The 17,701-nt window shown below is 59.7% G+C and overlaps 1 protein-coding gene across 5 annotated transcripts; it reads right to left on the reverse strand.

The window, feature by feature from the left end:
* Positions 1-3,758: 3,758 nt before the first annotated feature.
* GPR132 (G protein-coupled receptor 132) lies at positions 3,759-15,918 on the reverse strand. Of its 5 annotated transcripts, none has more exons than XM_012471129.3 (3): positions 15,849-15,918; positions 9,875-9,986; positions 3,759-5,520 (listed from the first exon to the last, which is right to left on the reverse strand). In XM_012471129.3, exons 2-3 carry the CDS (start codon positions 9,879-9,881, stop codon positions 4,421-4,423), a joined length of 1,107 nt encoding a protein of 368 aa, XP_012326552.1. In that variant the 5' UTR covers positions 9,882-9,986; positions 15,849-15,918; the 3' UTR covers positions 3,759-4,420. The 5 variants fall into 5 exon arrangements, with proteins under 5 accessions (XP_012326552.1, XP_012326551.1, XP_064231339.1 ...); XM_012471128.3 differs by lacking the exon at positions 15,849-15,918 and adding an exon at positions 14,008-15,268; XM_064375269.1 differs by lacking the exon at positions 15,849-15,918 and adding an exon at positions 14,008-15,268 and having other exon boundaries at positions 9,875-11,140.
* Positions 15,919-17,701: the final 1,783 nt, after the last annotated feature.

Here is a 17,701-nt window from a genome sequence, read left to right on the forward strand (position 1 = left end):
GAGTGCGGCCGCCGGCGACCATTCAGTGTGCTCCCATTCACATGTTCACTGCCCGAGAGCAGGGCTAGGGCTGGGACTGGCTCACGCCTGTGATCCCAGCACCTTGGGAGGCCAAGGCGGGTGGATTGCTTGAGACCAGAAGTTCAAGACCAGTCTGGGCAACACAGTGAGATCCTATCCCTACAAAAAATTTAAAAATTAGCTGGGCGGCTGGGCATGGTGGCACGTGCCTGTGATCCCAGCTACTCAGGAGGCTGAGGTGGGAGGATCACCTAAGCCCAGGAGGCGGAGGCTGCAGTGAGCTGAGACTGCACCACTGCACTCAACTTCAGCCTGGGTGACGGAGCAACACCCTGTCTCAAAGAGAAAAAAAAAGCTGGGTGTGGTGCTTCACGCCTGTAATCCCAGCATTTTGGGAGGCTGAGGCAGGTGGATTACTTGAGTCCAGAAGTTTAAGACCAGCCTGGGCAATGTGGTGAAACCCTGTCTCTAAAAACAAACAAACAAACAAAAAACGGTGTGGTGGTGCCTGCCTGTGGTCCCAGCTCTTCAGGGGACTGAGGTGGGAGGATCGCCTGAGCCCAGGAGGTGGAGGCTGCCGTGAGCTGAGATCGCGCCATGGCACTTCAGCCTGGGTTACAGAGCGAGACTCTGTCTCAAAAGAAAAAAAAAGAGTCCTCAATATGCGATGCCCCCATATGTTGTCCCCTCAAGCCATGTCCCTCCCACAAGGCCAGGAGGCTGCAGGGCCACGAGAATGTGGCCCCCCCAGGCTGTGCTCCCCTGGACCAACTCCAGGCAGGAGGATCCCAGAATTCCCAGCAAAACGCTCCCTGCCTCCCTGGCTACGCAGCCTCTCCCTGGGCTGTCGCTGCATGCCAGGCAGAGTGGGGATGGTCGGAGGTGGGTGGGCGTGGATGGGTCTCCTGAGACACAGCGCCTTCCGGAGAGCCTGTGGGGCTGCTTCTGAACCGCTCCTGCCCCTGGCGTGCAGATGTCTTCCTCGCAGTAGCACCTGGGAGAGCTATTCTATAGGTCAGGAGTCTGGGTGGTCCTCTCTCCCTGTCACCGTTTCGACAAGGCGGAGGACAGGGCAGTGAGCAGATCCCGGCGCTGCCCCTCCCAGGCCCTGTCTGAAGAGTGTCTGAAGGGGCCAACTGTGGCCTGAGCCTGGAGGGCAGGGCCCAGTGCCCGAGGCAGGGGTGGCCCTCGGGGCTTCCTTCCTCATTCCTGCCTCTCTTCGTGGGTCGCAGTGGGCTTCACTGTGGCCTCCTCACTACCTGGGGTGCCCTGGGGAGCACCTTGTGGAGGGTGCCTGAGCGAGGGACAGCGGGGCAGGGAAGAGGCGGACAGTGAGCCAGTGAGTGAGCGCAGACTCCACACGGGCGGCTCCCAGCGCTGGCGACCTCAGACGCTCCCACCAGCAGCACGAGCCGGGTGACAGGCCCAGGGCCTGTGGTCAGTGAGCAGTGGCTGATGACAAAGCCATGCTGTGACCCTTGGTGACTGCCAGAGCAGCTGCAGGGCAGTGAGGAGCCAGGCAGGCCCGTGACCTCCAGCTCCCCAGCTGCCTCCCTCCGCCCACAGCCCCTGAGGGTCTCAGCATCAAGGGCCATCTGGGCCTCCCTTCCTGGGTGCCCGATCCCATCTGGGCCTCACATTGGGCAAGGTCCCCGTAGCTGCCCCTCCCATCAGGTGAGCCCCGCCCCTCGGGTTTGACTTGGAGTGGTTTGTCTTTGCATAGAGCTTCTCCACCTGATGGTGACTGTCCTGGGTCCTGCAGGCCTGGTGTCCATTTTTAAATTTCGCAACAGACGTTGCTCCCAAGCACCCTCTGGCCTCCCCGCATGCAGTGGTGCAGTCCTAGTCACTGCAGCCTCCACCTCCCAGGCTCAAACGATCCTCCCACCTCAGCCTCCTGAGCAGCTGAGACCGCAGGTGCCACCTCGCCAGGCTGTGCCTGGTGACCTTCCTGCCACTGTGACACCAGCGTCTGGGCAGTCCCTCACCTGAGCCAGGTACTCTGGCTGCCTCGGCCCAGCCCTGCTGTCCCTACCGGTGGGTGAGATGGCGCCCAGTCTGCAGGCTGGGATCTGGCATGGGAATGAGGCTGTTATTTGTGGCAACAAAAGATGAAAGAGTGGACTCTGGCCTTCAGAGCAGTCAGAACCTTTTGTTGTTGCTGATGTTGTTCGAGACGGAATTTGCTCTTGTCGCCCAGGCTGGAGTGCAATGGCTCGATCTGGGCTCACTGCAACCTCCACCTCCCGAGTTCAAGCAATTCTCCTGCCTCAGCCTCCAGAGTAGCTGAGACTACAGGTGCACGACACCAGGCCCAGCTAATTTTTTGTATTTTTAGTAGGGACGGAGTTTCGCCATGTTGGCCAGGCTGGTCTTGAACTCCTGACCTCAGGTGATCCACCCGCCTCGGCCTCCCAAAATGCTGAGATTACAGGCGTGAGCCACTGTGCCCTGCCCGTTTTACTGTTTTGAGCCACCAAGTTGTGGTGACTGGTTGTAGCCACAGGACACTAAGCCCCTGACACCCTTAGGATCCCTCCAGCGCTAGTCCTGAGTGTTGCAGACGGTCCAAAACCTCAGCCCCAACTTTTCAATCCATGGTCACAGCTGTTCTTACGAGAGTCGAGGGGCACACTCCTCACAGCAGGAGAAATGTTCACTCAAAGGTTAAATGGAATTCTTTCTTTTTTCTTTATTTATCTATTTTAATTTTTTTTGAGATGGAGTCTCGCTCTGTCATCAGGCTGGAGTGCAGCGGCGTAATCTCGGCTCACTGCAACCTCTGCCTCCCGGGTTCAAGTGATTCTGCCACCTCAGCCTCCCGAGTAGCTGGGACTACAAGTGCACACCATCACGCCCTGCTAGTTTTGGTATTTTTAGTAGAGACAGGGTTTCACCATGTTGGCCAGGATGGTCTCCGTCTCTTGACCTTGTGATCCGCTCACCTCGGCCTCTCAAAGTGCTGGATTTACAGGCGTGAGCCACCGCGCCCGGTTATTTTTTTTTAATACCAAAAAAAGAGACAAGGTTGTTTCCATGTTGTATTTTTCTGATGACTCTCTCAAGAAAGACGGCGATTTTGGCTGGGTGTGTGGTGGTGCACGCCTGTAGTCCCGGCTGTTCAGGAGGCTGAAGCGGGAGGATCGCTTGAGTCCAGGAGTTTGAGGCTGCAGTGGGCTACGATGGTGCCCCTGTACTCCAGCCCAGGCAACAGAGAAACAGAGCCAGGCCCTGTCTCTAACAAAATAAATAAATATATATGTATTTTTAAGGAAGAACGATTGCACAGCTGCCTTACAAAATGAAAGTGCAGCTCGGCCCCACCGCGCTGCGCAGCCACGCTGGAAGGCCCTGCGCTGTGCTGGGGGCTGGGCTCCCTGTCCAGGTGCGGCGCTGGCCAGCTCGGTGCACTGAGTGCAGGGAGGAAGATGGACCCCGATGGCCCCGCGAGGTCAGTGTCATTGGCCCCATTTACGGATGAGGAAACCAGGTCATCACTGTGACCTGGCCTAGGCAGGGCCTGTCGGGACAGAGCCAGATCTGACTCGGCCCCAAGGTACAGGGAGCTGGCTTTCTCTGTCAGACAAGCAGGCCAGCTGCTGCGTTCCCGTCTCAGTGAGGGGCTGAGGGCATGGACCCCACCTCGTGCAGACACCTCACCAGCTTCTCCCCGAGGATGCAGCTGGGGACCCTGGCACCCCTTGGCTCTGCTGTGGCTGTGTTACGCCTGTCCTGGTGTTCTGGACGTGGACATTTGAGGTCCCCCATGGAGGACGCCTGGGCTGCCCTCTGGGAACCGGAGCAGCTGGCCACCCTGCCCCACAGCTCCCAAGAGACCTTCCGGCTCAGCACAGACCCAACCCCAGGCAAGGGCTTCTGCCCCCTTGGAGGTGGCAGGCTGCCCTATGCCCTACTGGGCACTGCCATGGTGCTGGGTGACCCCGGCATGCTGCCCACTGGCGTTCTGAGGCAGGAGCTTGGAGGGCCCATGTGTGCCACTGCATCCGGGGGACACTTGCAGAAATGCCCAGAAAATAAAGTCATCAGCACTGATGTGATCAGGGCAGCCACCGGGTACCTCTGCCAGCAGCCCTACTGCCTGGCCACAGCTGAGGGAGCCAGCCAGGCGGGCTGCTGATGAAGAGGCCCCACTGCCTGCCATACACTCTCTGGGCTCCCGGCAGCCTGGAGGCATGGCTGTGCCCTTGGCATGCAGCCACCTTCCATGTGGGAAAGCCCAGGGCCAGGGGTCACCGAGGGAGTGGCTTCAGAAATGAGAAGTTGTGAGTTTGTCTTCCAGAGGGGACACGGGCACTGTGGCTGGGGGGCTCAGTGGAGAGGAGCCACATTGCCGGCCCCAGGACCCCCAGCCTGCCAGCCTCCACGCCGCACAGTGGGCTCAGCAGGACTCCTCCATCAGCCTCTTGGGGGAGCATGGTGACCCCGGTAGGTGCACAGGCCCGGAGAAGGTGTGGTCTGCCAGTGCCACGGGCGACTGCAGCTCCTCGGTGTCCCTGGTGTGGGTCAGCCTGGTGACGTCTGTCCTCATGGACCACTGTTTCCACCCCTTGTGGATTCTGGACACTTCTTGGCGGGAATGTTCTGTGGCCAGCACGTAGATGATGGGGTCAGCCACGCTGTTCACAGTGGACAGGCACAGAAACACCACGGACGCTGTGTACAGCCTCTCCTCCAAGGCGCACATGGAGCTCCTGTCTCCTCTGTAGTAGGAAAAGGCGGCAGCTTTGACGAGGAGAACCAGGTGGTACGGGGCGAAGCAGACGAGGAAGATGACCACCACCGCGATGGCCGAGTGCTTCACCCTGGCCTTCTGCGCGGCGCTCAGCCCCAGGCTCAGCTCGATGCTCCTGAAGATCCGGTGATTGGTGAAGGCGATGATGGAGAGCGGGATGGCGAAGCCAGCGGCGAACCTGGCATAGTAGTACCCGGCGATCCTGCTGTCTATCTGCAGCATGTCGAAGCAGGTTTCCTTGTCTTCCGCCTCAAACACCGGGTAGTGAACGATGCCCACGAGGATAAAGATGCACGCGGAGATGAGGACGGCGGTCCTCTGGCGGCGGCGGCCCCGGCTCTCCAGCGCGTACACCACGGCCACAAAGCGGTCACAGGAGATGCAGCACAGGAAGAGGATGCTGACGTAGATGTTACAGAAGAAGACGTAGGCGGTCGCCCTGCAGGCCGGCAGGCCCAGGGTCCAGCGGTGCCCGTTGTGGATGTAGACGACCCACAGCGGCAGCGTGCCAGCGTACAGCAGCTCGCAGAGCGCCAGGCAGAGCAGGTACACGGCCAGCACGTTGCCCTGCAGCACCTGCAGCAGCGCTAGCCACGCGGTCAGGCAGTTGGCCGGCAGCCCCAGCACGCACACGGCGCTGTACACCACGATGAGGACCACCCTGCTCTCCTCGAACGACACGTTGCTGCAGGCCCTGGTGGGGAGGCCCACGGAAGCCCACGGGGTGGTCGCTGGGGTGGCGTTTCCTGTGGGACAGAGACAAGAGTGAGGACGGGGGTCCCTGGAAACCACTGGGAGAGACTTTGCTGTGGGAGGAAAGGGCAGAAGCTTCATGGTCGCTCAGGCTAGACACGTGCAGGCGTTTAAAACATTTCCAGGCCGGGTGCGGTGGCGCACGCCCGTAATCCCAGCACCTTGGGAAGACGAGGCGAGCGGATCACGAGGTTAAGAGATCAAAACCACCCTGACCAACGTGGTGAAACCCCATCCCTACTAAAAATACAAAAAATTAGCTGGGTGTGATATTGTGCCTGTGGTGCCAGCTACTCGGGAGGCGGAGGCGGGAGAATTGCTTGAACCCAGGAGGCAGAGGTTGCAGTGAACTGAGATCCTGCCACTGCACTCCAGCCTGGGCGACAGAGTGAGACTCTGTTGCTTGTGTGTTTGAAAAGAATGTTTATCCTGTAATTGCTGTGAGCGCTCTTCTAAGCAGTCTGTGAGGCGCCGCTACCACCCCGCTTCAGTGCCATTCCCGATTTACCACCACTCCCCGCCTGGCCCCGAAGGTGGGCACTGCCCTATCCTAATCTCTAGTCTCCCTACACCTTTCTTTGCCCGTGTGAACTGCCAATTACTAAAAAAGGTCATTAAAAGCTCCTGTGGGGATGGCGGAGTTGTCCGCTCCTCCCAGTGCTTGCTTTATGGATTCGAAGCTGTTGTTAGTGGGGGCATAGGAGTCATGCACGGCTCTGTCCTCCTGGTGGACTGACCCTCTTCTCACTGGGTCAGGTGATACTCCTCCTCTCGGTGGTAGGCAGAATAATGACCCCACCCAGAAGATGTCTGAATCCTAACCCTTGGGACATGTAGAGATGATAGGTTACGTGGCAAAGGGGAGCTAAGGTGGCAAGTTGAATGAAGACAGCTAACGAGCTGACAGTCACATAAAGAGATTATTCTGGATCATCTGGTGGCCCCAACATAATCACCAAGGTCCTTAAATGTTTGAGAGGGCAAAAGAAAAGGAGATCAAAATGATCTCAGCAACTGCCCCAGTCGCAGCTCTCCGGGGTCAGAAACTCATCCTCTCCAGCCGGGGGCTGCTGGTGGTCGTGCAGGGTGTGCAGCGGCGTGACTCCCAGAGCTCTGCCAGCACCGCAGGCTCTAGCGTCCCGGCTCCACAAGCTGGCTGTGTTCATGCTTCTGTGCCTTCTCTGGTTACAGACCACGGAGCCCCCACCTCCAGGTCAGCAGGAAGCGGTGCACAGACCTGCCCTTGGCGCCCGGGGGATGCTCGGTGCGTCACCACACTTCTCTGGCTACAGCAGCTCCAGGCAGGGAAAACTTCAGCTGTGCCCTGGCGTAGGGTGGGGGTCCCTAGCACTGTCCAGCCCCCTGGCCTCAGGAACCTTCCACAGGAGGACGTCGTAGGTTCTTTGACCTCCCTCCTGGACTTGAGGGCCCGCTGACCCCCAGCACGATGGGGCGAGTCACCCCGAGCAGGGTCGGCCCTGAGCCCCCAGCGTGCCGCTCTCTTGTTTCTTTTGAGATGGAGTCTGTCACTGTTGATGCCCAGGCTGGCGTGCGGTGGCGCGATCTCAGCTCGCTGCAACCTTTGCCTCCCGGGTTCAGGGGATTCTCCTGCCTCAGCCTGGCCACTTGTTTTTGTCCATTTAACAAATTCGGCCGGGCATGGTGGCTCACGCCTGTAATCCCAGCACTGTGGGAGGCCGAGGCGGGCAGATCGCCTGAGGTCAGGAGTTCGAGACCAGCCTGGCCAACATGGAGAAAACCCGTCTCTACTGAAAACACAAAAATTAGCCAGGTCTGGTGGCGGGCACCTGTAATCCCAGCTACTCTCGAGACTGAGGCAGGAGAATCGCTTGAACCTGGGAGGCAGAGGCTGTAGTGAGCCAAGATCGTGCCACTGCACTCCAGCCTGGGCGACAGAGCAAGACTCAATCTCAAGGAAAAAAAAATTGAAAAATTGTGGCAAAATATACATAACAAGGAATTTGCCATTGTAACCGTTTCTGATCAGCGCATTCACCGTCACCGACATCCTGAAGCACAGCTGTCTCATCTTCCCTAACGAAAGAACCGCCTCACCTGCCCCCAGGAAGCACTCACTCCACATTTGCCCCCCGCCACCCAGCCTCCACTCCACTTTGTGTCTGTGTGCTGGGCTCCCCTGCCACCTCCCCGCGTGGGTGGCATCTGTGCATGTCCTCGGCGTGCCCCTCGCGTGTCACTGCCTCCATCGCCACGGTGTCCTCAAGCTCCCTCCTGTCTCAGCGCGTGCCAGGACCCTTCCTTTCAGAGGCAGCCGGCGTTCCATTGCATTCAGCGTTCCTTCCAGGGTCTCATCAAAAGTATAGAAATAGCTGTATTCCATCGTGGCCTTCCTCTGTGAACCATCCTCCAAACCTGGCGTGTGCCGTGTTCTGCTCGTCATTCCTCTGCCCGTGGACGCTGGGCTGCCTCTGCACCTTAGCTGAGCTGCTGGGAGTCACAGTGTTAGGAACACGAGGGGGTCTGTTCACGTCCCTGCTTTCCATTCTCCTGGGTCAGACCCAGAGCTGGAATTGCCGGGTCTCACAGCAGTTCCGTCTCATCTTCTGGGCGCCCCTCGCTGTCCTCCACGGTGGCTGGGCTGCCCCATCTTCCGCCCCAGTGTGCAGGGCTCCCGTCTCCCCACAGCCTCCCTGTGCTCGTCTGGCTTCTCTGGGTGCGAGCGGCCTGCCCGTGGCTCGCCATCCTCCCTGGGACGGGGAGGGGGTGGGTGTGACTGTGCTGCCGCGCATCCGGTTGTCACCATTTCACTCAAGACACGGGGCTGTGGCGGGGGGCAGTGGAGACAGTTCTCGGGTGCGGGTGGGAGGCCCAACGCCTGTGTCTGCACACGCTGTTCTTCACCCGACACCTGTGTCTGCACACGCTGTTCTTCACCCGACGCCTGTGTCTGCACACGCTGTTCTTCACCCGACGCCTGTGTCTGCACACGCTGTTCTTCACCCGGCGCCTGTGTCTGCACACGCTGTTCTTCACCCGGCGCCTGTGTCTGCACACGCTGTTCTTCACCCGACGCCTGTGTCTGCACACGCTGTTCTTCACCCGACGCCTGTGTCTGCACACGCTGTTCTTCACCCGACGCCTGTGTCTGCACACGCTGTTCTTCACCCGACGCCTGTGTCTGCACACGCTGTTCTTCACCCGAACCGCCCTTTCCCCATCAAACGAGTGAGCCGGCCTTGCTGTGTGAGTTCCGAGCTCAGAGGCAGTTTCCGCCCCCCAACGCCTTGTCTCCATCAGGACAGTCGCACGCCCTGGGAGGTAGAGCGTTCCAGAATCCGAAACACAAGAGGAGACCCCGGCAAGACCGGGGTGGCCAGAGGGGCCCCTCCCAGCCTTAGCCCACACAGAGCCACTGTGGTCCCTCCCCAGCCCCACACACTGTCGCCCGTGTGGTCTCAGTCAGGGCTTCAGTGCCCCTCAGTCCCGCGCCCCCTGCTCCGGGCCTCACGAAGCCTTGGGACCTTCACCTCTGGACGCCAGGTCCTTGCTGTCTGTGGCTCTTTGCCCATCTGGTGAGGAGGCTGTCCCCCACTGCCCCACACCCACAAGTGACCTCCTGGGAAGAGCGTCTTCCTGGTGGGTCAGAAGCAGGGGCAACAGTACCAGGGGACACACGGATGGGGAGAGGTGGCAGTCAGCTCCTCGTGTCCCGGACCAGGGGACGCACGGATGGGGAGAGGTGGCTGGCAGTCAGCTCCTCGTGGCCCGGACCAGGGGACGCACGGATGGGGAGAGGTGGCAGTCAGCTCCTCGTGGCCCGGACCAGGGGACGCACGGATGGGGAGAGGTGGCTGGCAGTCAGCTCCTCGTGGCCCGGACCAGGGGATGCACGGATGGGGAGAGGTGGCTGGCAGTCAGCTCCTCGTGTCCCGGACCAGGGGACGCATGGATGGGGAGAGGTGGCAGTCAGCTCCTCGTGGCCCGGACCAGGGGACACACGGATGGGGAGAGGTGGCAGTCAGCTCCTCGTGGCCCGGACCAGGGGATGCACGGATGGGGAGAGGTGGCAGTCAGCTCCTCGTGGCCCGGACCACGAGGGCTCCTGCGGGACCTGTGGGACAGCCCTGACTCCGTTCTGCGCCACCCTCCCAGGAGCCACCAATTATGCCCTCATTTCTGCTCCTGGCTTCCTAGAACTTCGAGAAAGAATTTTGAGATCAGTGCTTCGTTTCTCCATGGAGCGCCTCTGGATTTATTATTGCTGCGCTAGTTTTAATCTTGCTAATCTATTTTTCTGTGTTAATTTTTGAATTATGAGACACGGGCTCCCTCTTACGTGTTCAGAGTCGGAGAAGGCTGTCTCACCTGACATACTGTGCTGGTTCCGCTCTCGGTGTGGCTCTAGAATAAGCTTTCTAAGTACATGGCATGCGTCTTGTTGGTCCTATCAGGACGTTCACTCAGAGTTTAAAATGACCTGGAGAAAGAGTAGGTGGAAATTGCTTTAGGGAAATCAGATCAAACCACAAATTAATTCATTGACAAAACAGCTAGTATTTCCTAATTGACTAAGTGCCTCGTTGATCTGTAGGTGTTTTGTAAAGTTAAGGATCTGCCATTGCATCCCACGGATAAACAGAAGCAAGGCTCCAAGCCAGCAGGCCTCAGAACATCACGTCACGCACCGTGACTTTGTACGATGCTTTGTTGTTGAGATGGAGTCTTGCTCCGTCGCCCAGGCTGGAGTGCGGTGGCACAATCTCAGCTCACTGCAACCTCTGCCTCCCGGATTCAAATGATTCTCCTGCCCCGGCCTGCCGAGTAGCTGGGACTACAGGCGCCTGCCACCATACCCAGCTAATTTTTTTTTTTTTTTAAAGACGGAGTTGCGCTCTGTTGCTCAGGCTGGAGTGCAATGGCTCGATCTCGGCTCACTGCAAACTCCACCTCCTGGCTTCAAGCGATTCTCCTGTCTCAGCCTCCCAAGTAGCTGAGATTACAGGCACACACCACCACACCCAGCTTGTTTTTGTATTTTTAGTAGAGACGGGGTTTTACCACATTGGCCAGGCTGGTCTCGAAATTTTGGCCTCAGGTGATCCACCTTCCCAAAGTGCTGGGATTACAGGCGTGAGCCACTGTGACTGGCCAATTTTTGTATTTTTAATAGAGACAGGTTTCACCATGTTGGCCAGGCTGGTCTTGAACTCCTGATCTCAAATGATCTATCCACCTCGGCCTCCCAAAGTGCTGGGATTATAGGCGTGAGCCACTGCGCCTGTCCTATGTACGATTCTTGTCAGTTATATCTTTTTTTTTTTATTTTTATTTGAGATAGAGTCTTGCTCGGTTGCCAGGCTAAAGTGCAGTGGTGCAATCTCGGCTCACCGCAACCTCCGACTCCCTGGTTCAAGTGATTCTCCTGCCTCAGCCTCCCAAGGAGCTGGGATTACAGGCATGTGCCACCATGCCCAGCTAATTTTTGTGTTTTTAGTAGAGATGGGGTTTCATCATGTTGGCCAGGATGGTCTTGATCTCCTGACCTGGTGATCTGCCCACCTTGGCCTCCGAAAGTGCTGGGATTACAGGCGTGAGCCACCGCGCCCGGTCGTCAATTATATCTTTATAAAGCTGGGAGAGAAAAGAAAGTTGATGAGCTTTCACAGAAGACATAAAAATAGCCCTAAAACTCACACCTGTAAATCCCAGTACTCTGAGAGGCTGAGGTGGGAGGATCACTTGAGTCCAGGAGTTCAAGACCAGCCTGGGCAATATAGTGACACCCCATACCCACAAAAATATAAACAGGCATGATGGCACACACATGTAGTCCCAGCTACTCGGGAGGCTGAGGTGGGAGGATCGCTTGAGCCCAGGAGGCGGAGGTTGCAGTGAGCTGAGATTGCACCGTTGCACTCCAGCCTGGGCGACGGAGAGAGACTCCATCTCAAAAAAAAAGCTCCTAAAATGTGAAAAATGCTCAACTCCACTTCTAATCAAAGAAATGCAAACACGAACATCCGAAAGGCAGTCCTTTAAAATCTTTTTGGCCTACCATGTTGGCAAAAAGAAAGAGCTTTTTAATTCATAGTGTGCGAGAGAAGGTGGGGGTCCTTCCACGGGGCTGATGGAGTGTGAATCGGCTTGCAGCAGAATTTCGCAGTGTTTCCGAAAATCTTAAATGTGCTTTAACTTTTGACCCGGCTAAACCCCTTCTAGGAATTTTTCCTGGTGAAGTAACTACCCAAGGTGTGGTGTGCACCTGGCCTGGAAGCTGTGTCACCCACGGCATGAGGGGTTGGAGGAGGGAGGCACAGGGGGTGGGCAGCAGACGGCTCAGGGCACGCACGGGGCCTTGCAGGGCACCCAGGGGCCTGTCCCTCTGCTTCCTTCCCTAACCTGAGCAGCCAAAGAGGGTTTGCAGGGAGGCAAGTGCCCTAAACCCATCCTCAGATGGTGTTTATGCCTCGCCCAGAGCCCTGCAAGGCCTGAGAGTCTCGCCCTGCTGTTTCTGGACCCCGTGCAAGGATGGAGGCTGAGCTGGCTGACCCCAGCGGGGAGGGGCCGAGTGGGCTGGGGCCAGAGCCTCCTGGGACCAGTCCAGCTCCTTCTGAGCCCCAGGGGTGTGGGGGGCTTCCCTCCTCAGCAGCTGAGCCCGTGCAGTGGCCCTGGAGGCCTGCACACTCCTGTTCCCTGGTCTACTCCTATTCTGCAGCCGGCCCTTCCCGGCAGGAGTGAGCCCTCGGAGCTGCTGCCTGAGGCCCCTGGGCCCCATCAGAACAGCTGAGCCGCCCAGGGAGGGGCTCCCAGGGAGTCTGCTCCCTCGCTTTAACTGGACCTGGGAGGACACGCTCTTGCTGGTACAGGGCTGGGCCACCCAGTCCTTCCCCATGCCAGCCGGCACCCTGGGCACAGAGCTGCAAGCACTTCTGCAAAACCAAAGGAAATGGCAGCTGAGCTGAAAACGCACACTCTCCTCCCGGCCCAGCGACCTGAAGTCTCTCACAGCGAGGCCCCTCTGGGCTCCAGGCCCGTATGCTGAGAGCAGAGACTGGCCCAGGGTAGGAGCCGGAGCCACCTGCCTACCAAGCCCATCCCATGTGGCCCACACAGCCCGGGCTGCCAATGTCCAGATCCTGGCACGTGCCTGGAGAGGATGCCTGGAAAGAATCAGTGGGCCCAGCAGGAGAGCAAGCCAGGGCGGGGCAGCCCTGGCACCGGCCTCCCACCAGGACGTGGGCCCAGCAGCAAGGTCCTGTGCCAGGTCCCGCTCCTCACCACCACCGGGACATCCCAGCTCCCCTGTGCCAGGTCCTCACCACCACCGGGACATCCCAGCTCCCCTGTGCCAGGTCCCGCTCCTCACCACGCACACCAGCCAGGCGTGGGCGCCAGGGGAGCCCTGCACCAGCCTTTGCTCCTCAGACCACCTCCAGGCTTTGTCACCATCCTCCTCAAGGGCCTTCCTGGACCAGGGACCGGGGTCCCGCCAGCACCTGCTCACCACCCTTGCATCACACCTGCCCCTCCTGCTGCCTCTGGGAGCCTCTGCCTCTTTTCGAGGTGAGCGAGCCCAGGATGGAGGCTCAGGGTCCTCTTGCCAGCCAACCCAGCGGCCCCACGTGCCAGCTGCCGTGTCGTGGCCTATCCCAGTCAGTGGCCAGGGCTGTTTCCTCCACAGAAAGGGGCACAGGGCACAGCAGGTCGCCTGCGCTTCAGGCACGGCTCTTCCTCGGGGAGGGTGCAGTGGGCCCCGGGGCCTCTCTCAGCTTCCCCGGGGCCGGGTCTTCAGGTGGAAGGACAAGGCCAGGCAGAGGCTTCCTGTGTTGTCTCGCATCAGGAAGCAGGTGCCACCCTCCCGGCATGGGAGGAGCCTCCCGGCTGTGCATGGGGACTGCTCCTCCTTCTCATTGCCCCAGCTGTCGGGCCCACTGGCGGGGCTCCTCTTAGCTGCAGGGTGGGTGGTTGGGAGGGATGAGCCCTGTGGGAATGGCCCCCCGTGCAGCCTCCCTCTCCCCAATCAGCAGCAGGGTGCCCCAGCCCTCCAGAGCTCAGGGGACAGCCCACCACGCCCACAGCACCAGCAATGCCAGCCTGGCCTGGTGGACTTGGGGGCTCTGTCCTTGGTCTGCTCTGAGGGACTATGACAGGTGAGGCCCCCCCATCACTGTCCAACTCCAACTGGATTCAGGGCAGCGTGGCCAGGCGTGACGGCCATGGCGAGGTCCCTCGGATGACTCCAGGCACAAGACCACAGTGTGGGTGGGCCCAGGTCAGCCTGACAACCCCGTCCACCCACCCCTGAGCCCCACCTGCATCTCCCGCCCCTGCTGGCCCTGGCCCCGCCTCCGCCTCCCCTCAGCACACGACCACGGCCCCATCTCCCAGCCTCCACGCTGGGCAACTGTGTCCCGGTCCAGCTTTGTCCTCAAGCCACACCTTGGCAGCCCCCGAGGCCAGCCTCTGCTGCTCTCTCTCCCGTGTCCAGCCTGCCTTACCTCACTCTCAGCACGCTAGCTCACGAGGCCGCTCTGCAGCCCTTCTGTGCTTCCTCCGTGAACCTGCGTTCTTCCTTCTTTCTTCTTTATTTTTTGAGATGGAGTCTCGCTCTGTCGCCCAGGCTGGAGTGCTGTGGCGCGATTTCAGCTCACTGCAGCCTCTACCTCCCAGGTTCAAGAGATTCTCCTTCCTCAGTCTCCTGAGTATCTGGGACTTGACAGGCTCACCACCATGCCAGGCTAATTCTTTTTTTCTGTATTTTTAGTAGAAACAGGGTTTGCCATGTTGCCCAGGCTGGTCTCAAACACCTGGGCTCCCGCGATCTGCCCACTTCAGCCTCCCAAAGTGCTGGGATTACAGGTGTGAGCCACCATGTTGTGACTCTTTATTATGGAACTTTTCAGACAGACACAAAAGGACAGAGAAGGAGCCCTGGCCCCCGCCGCGTGCAGAGAGCAGTTCCTCATTCCACCCGCCGGCCGCAAACAGCTCCTAAGGCTGCTGAGGTCTGTCGTGTGGATTTGCCTGTAATTTCTAAGCTGTTTCTCGGTTGCTGGGCATTCCCGCTCATTTCCATCTTTCACTCCCACCTGCTTTGGCGCCGGGCAAACCTGTGACCTCGTTTCTGCACCACATTTGAGACAAACCCCAGGGAGGGAGCTGTTGAGTCACCAGCTGCAGCACCCGGCTCCTCCAATTTGATAGATTTTTTTGGTTTTCTTTGAGATGGAGTCTCGCTCTTGTCGCCCAGGCTGGAGTGCAATGGCTCGATCTCACTACAGCCTCCACCTCCTGGTTTCAAGCAATTCTTCTGCCTCAGCCTCTGGAGTAGCTGGGACTACAGGCACGAGCCACCATGCCCGGCTCATTTTTTTATTTTTTGTAGAGATGGGGTTTCACCATGTGGACCAGGCTGGTCTTGAACTCCTGACCTCAAGTGATCCACCCCCCTCGGCCTCCCAAATGCCGGGATTACAGGCATGAGCCACCGTGCCTGGCCCCAATTCGATAGATTTTTAAAATGTGTCTTTCAGAGATTGCTGATGAGGTGAGTCCTTCAGGCATTCTGAGTTCTTATCTTATCCCACCTCATCTTATCCGATCCGCATCCTATCTTCTTCCAGGACGCTCTGCCCTGCCACCTCTCAGGCCAATCTCCTGAAACGTCATTTCGTGCCCAGCCTGGCTGGCCAGTCTTCAGTCTCAGCCCTGCAGTGGTATAACCCCACGTCCTGCACTTGACAGAATGTACGGTCCCCCCCAACACACACACATGCTGTGCCGGGTGCGCCGGACGCCGCCCTGGAGGCCTGTGACCTGCCCGGCCCCAGGATCTTGCCATGCATCTAGGCCGACTGTCCCTGCCCCCGGCACAGCCCCCGCCACGCTGCTTCTCCCTCCGTGTAACCCCAAAAGCAGCACAGGCCCCAGAGAGAAGCCCGGCCCCTCGATGCCCCCACCAGTCACGGAAGCAAGTGGCCAAGGAGAGGCTCCAGGGACAAAGTCCTGCCCCCGACTCACCACTGTCTGGACCAGCAGCCAGGGCGAGCCTTTTCCAGAAACAAGTCTTGGGGAAGGTGGCGGCCACAAAGGTATAGTGGAAGCCATTGTCCCGGCCCCCAAATCCTCCGGCCCCACCACACCTGTGGTCACTGGGGGTCCTCAGTTCTCTCTTGGGAGACCCCAGATTAAGACACGCAACAAAGCCTCCATCTTTACCAACAAAGCACCTTTGCCTTCAGGTGCCCTGCTGCCCAGCCCCTGGCTCCCAGCCCCCAGCTCCGTCCCAGGGCCTGGCCCCACAGGCTCCCTCCCCAGCGCACGGAGCCCAGTGACTTACCCAAGGTCCCGCCTGCACGACTGGCCTCGCACCCTGAGGTTTCAGGAAGTAGCAGGGGTCCAACTATGTTCTCTCTAGAACTCGCCTAACCACAAACAGGGCTGAGCTTGGGGTTGGCCAGCCGGGGCTGGGGGATCTCGCTGGTGATTGCAGTGTGGCCTCGTCACCTTCCTGGGGGCGGGAGTGGCAGGAAACCCCAGACCCACCTCTCTTGGCAAAAGCAGCGCTTATAGCGGGCTCCACTCACTCAGGAGCTCCCAGGCAGGGGCCGGGACCTTTGTGTCCCCAGACAGGCACTTCAGGACACACGGCACGGGGGTCCTGGAAAGACAAATCCAGCTCCTCTGCAGCTCAGCCTGGTGCTGCCAGCTCTCGGGGCACAGAGCAGGCGGCGTCCCAGAGGCTACGTCCTCCCACCTGTCTGGGGTGCCAGGAGTGGAGAGGCCGAGTGCACTCACTGCAGCTCCGGGACCAGGGTGGTACCTGCATGTCCTGATAGGCCAGGCACAGACCCTGCACACCAGCGACCTCCCCTCCCCACCTCCCTCTCCACATTCCTTCCCAGCCCTCCTTCATCCAGAACCGAGGCTGGCCTGCCCAGAGCCCTGCAGGTGGGCTTCTCTGTGAGGGGTCTGTGGGAACTGGAGGGTGGCAGGTGGGGGGCCTGGGACAGTCTCCCTCACTGTGGTTCTCCTGGCCCTGGTGGGCCTGATGTCCTTGAAAGATGACGGCTGACTGTGGACAGCACCCACAGCCCCACTCACCCCCAGGCTGCTTCTGGGTTTCAGGTGAGAGACCCCCCCGGGTGCCCACTCCCGTCCAACCCAGGCTCTTTCAGCAGTGGGGGCAGGGCCAGGCTGGGGGAAGGAGCTGGGCCCACAAATGTCTCCAAGTGACACTGGCCAGCACTGCAGCAGGGACATCATTGAGCTAAGACCTCACAGTGCTGGTTGGGTGCGCTCAGACAGGAGAGCCCGGTGGAGGCTGAGCCCCCGGCCACACTTTCCCCCAGCCACGTGGATCACAGCTGCCTCTGCTGCAGACCGTGTGGCTGGAGCCTGCCTCTGAACAGCGATTTTGGAGGCTTTGCTTGTGTGGCAGTGGAGTCCCTTGAAAGCTGGGCTCGCCCCACCCCAGCAGAGAGGTGCAGATCTCAGAGCAGGGACCACCTTGGCTTTCCAGAAACTCTGGCCCAGGGGGCTGTGATCCTGCGGGGATCTGGTGCAAACACGCCTCCCACAGGCCGCTGCTCCTGGGGCCACTGGCCTCCCGGGTCTTTGGGCCAGGACAGCCCCACCCTTGGAGCAGCAACAGGCACAGCGCACATCGGCCAGTGAGGGTGATGGCCAGGGACAGCTGTTGGGTCCTGTCGCTGGCCCCAGCAGCCCCCGGGACCTGCCCCTCCTTGCGCCCCACTGGGTGGTCTGTCATGCACGCCTGCACCCCCAGCTCCTCTGCAACCCCAGCTGAGGGGTCCAGGAGTGACGCCCGGACCCAGCTCAGGCCATGGTCACCCTCCATGCCTTCTGACCTTTGCCAGGCTGTCCGGGAATAGCTGATTCAAATGAGGTCAGCTGGATGCCCTTCTTGGGTCCTTCACTGGGGTCTGGGAAGGGAAAGTTGGGTCCCTGGGTGGCAGGAGCTGTGGGTATGAGCTGGGGGTTTGCGGTCATGTATGGGCTCCCCTGCCTCTGCCACGTGGAGAATCAGGCTGGGGTGGGGGGTGGGCAGGAGCCTGGGAGTACAAACACTGGGAGCCTAGTGGGTGTGGACCGGCCCTGCCTAGTCCCACGGGGCCTCCAGGACCAGTGGGGGCCGCCCCGGGCTGTGCCGTACCTGAGGTGTGGTCTCTG

Source organism: Aotus nancymaae, unplaced genomic scaffold (assembly GCF_030222135.1).
Source record: "Aotus nancymaae isolate 86718 unplaced genomic scaffold, 86718_ANA_hifiasm-v0.15.2.pri h1tg000011l, whole genome shotgun sequence".
Classification (NCBI taxonomy): domain Eukaryota; kingdom Metazoa; phylum Chordata; class Mammalia; order Primates; family Aotidae; genus Aotus; species Aotus nancymaae.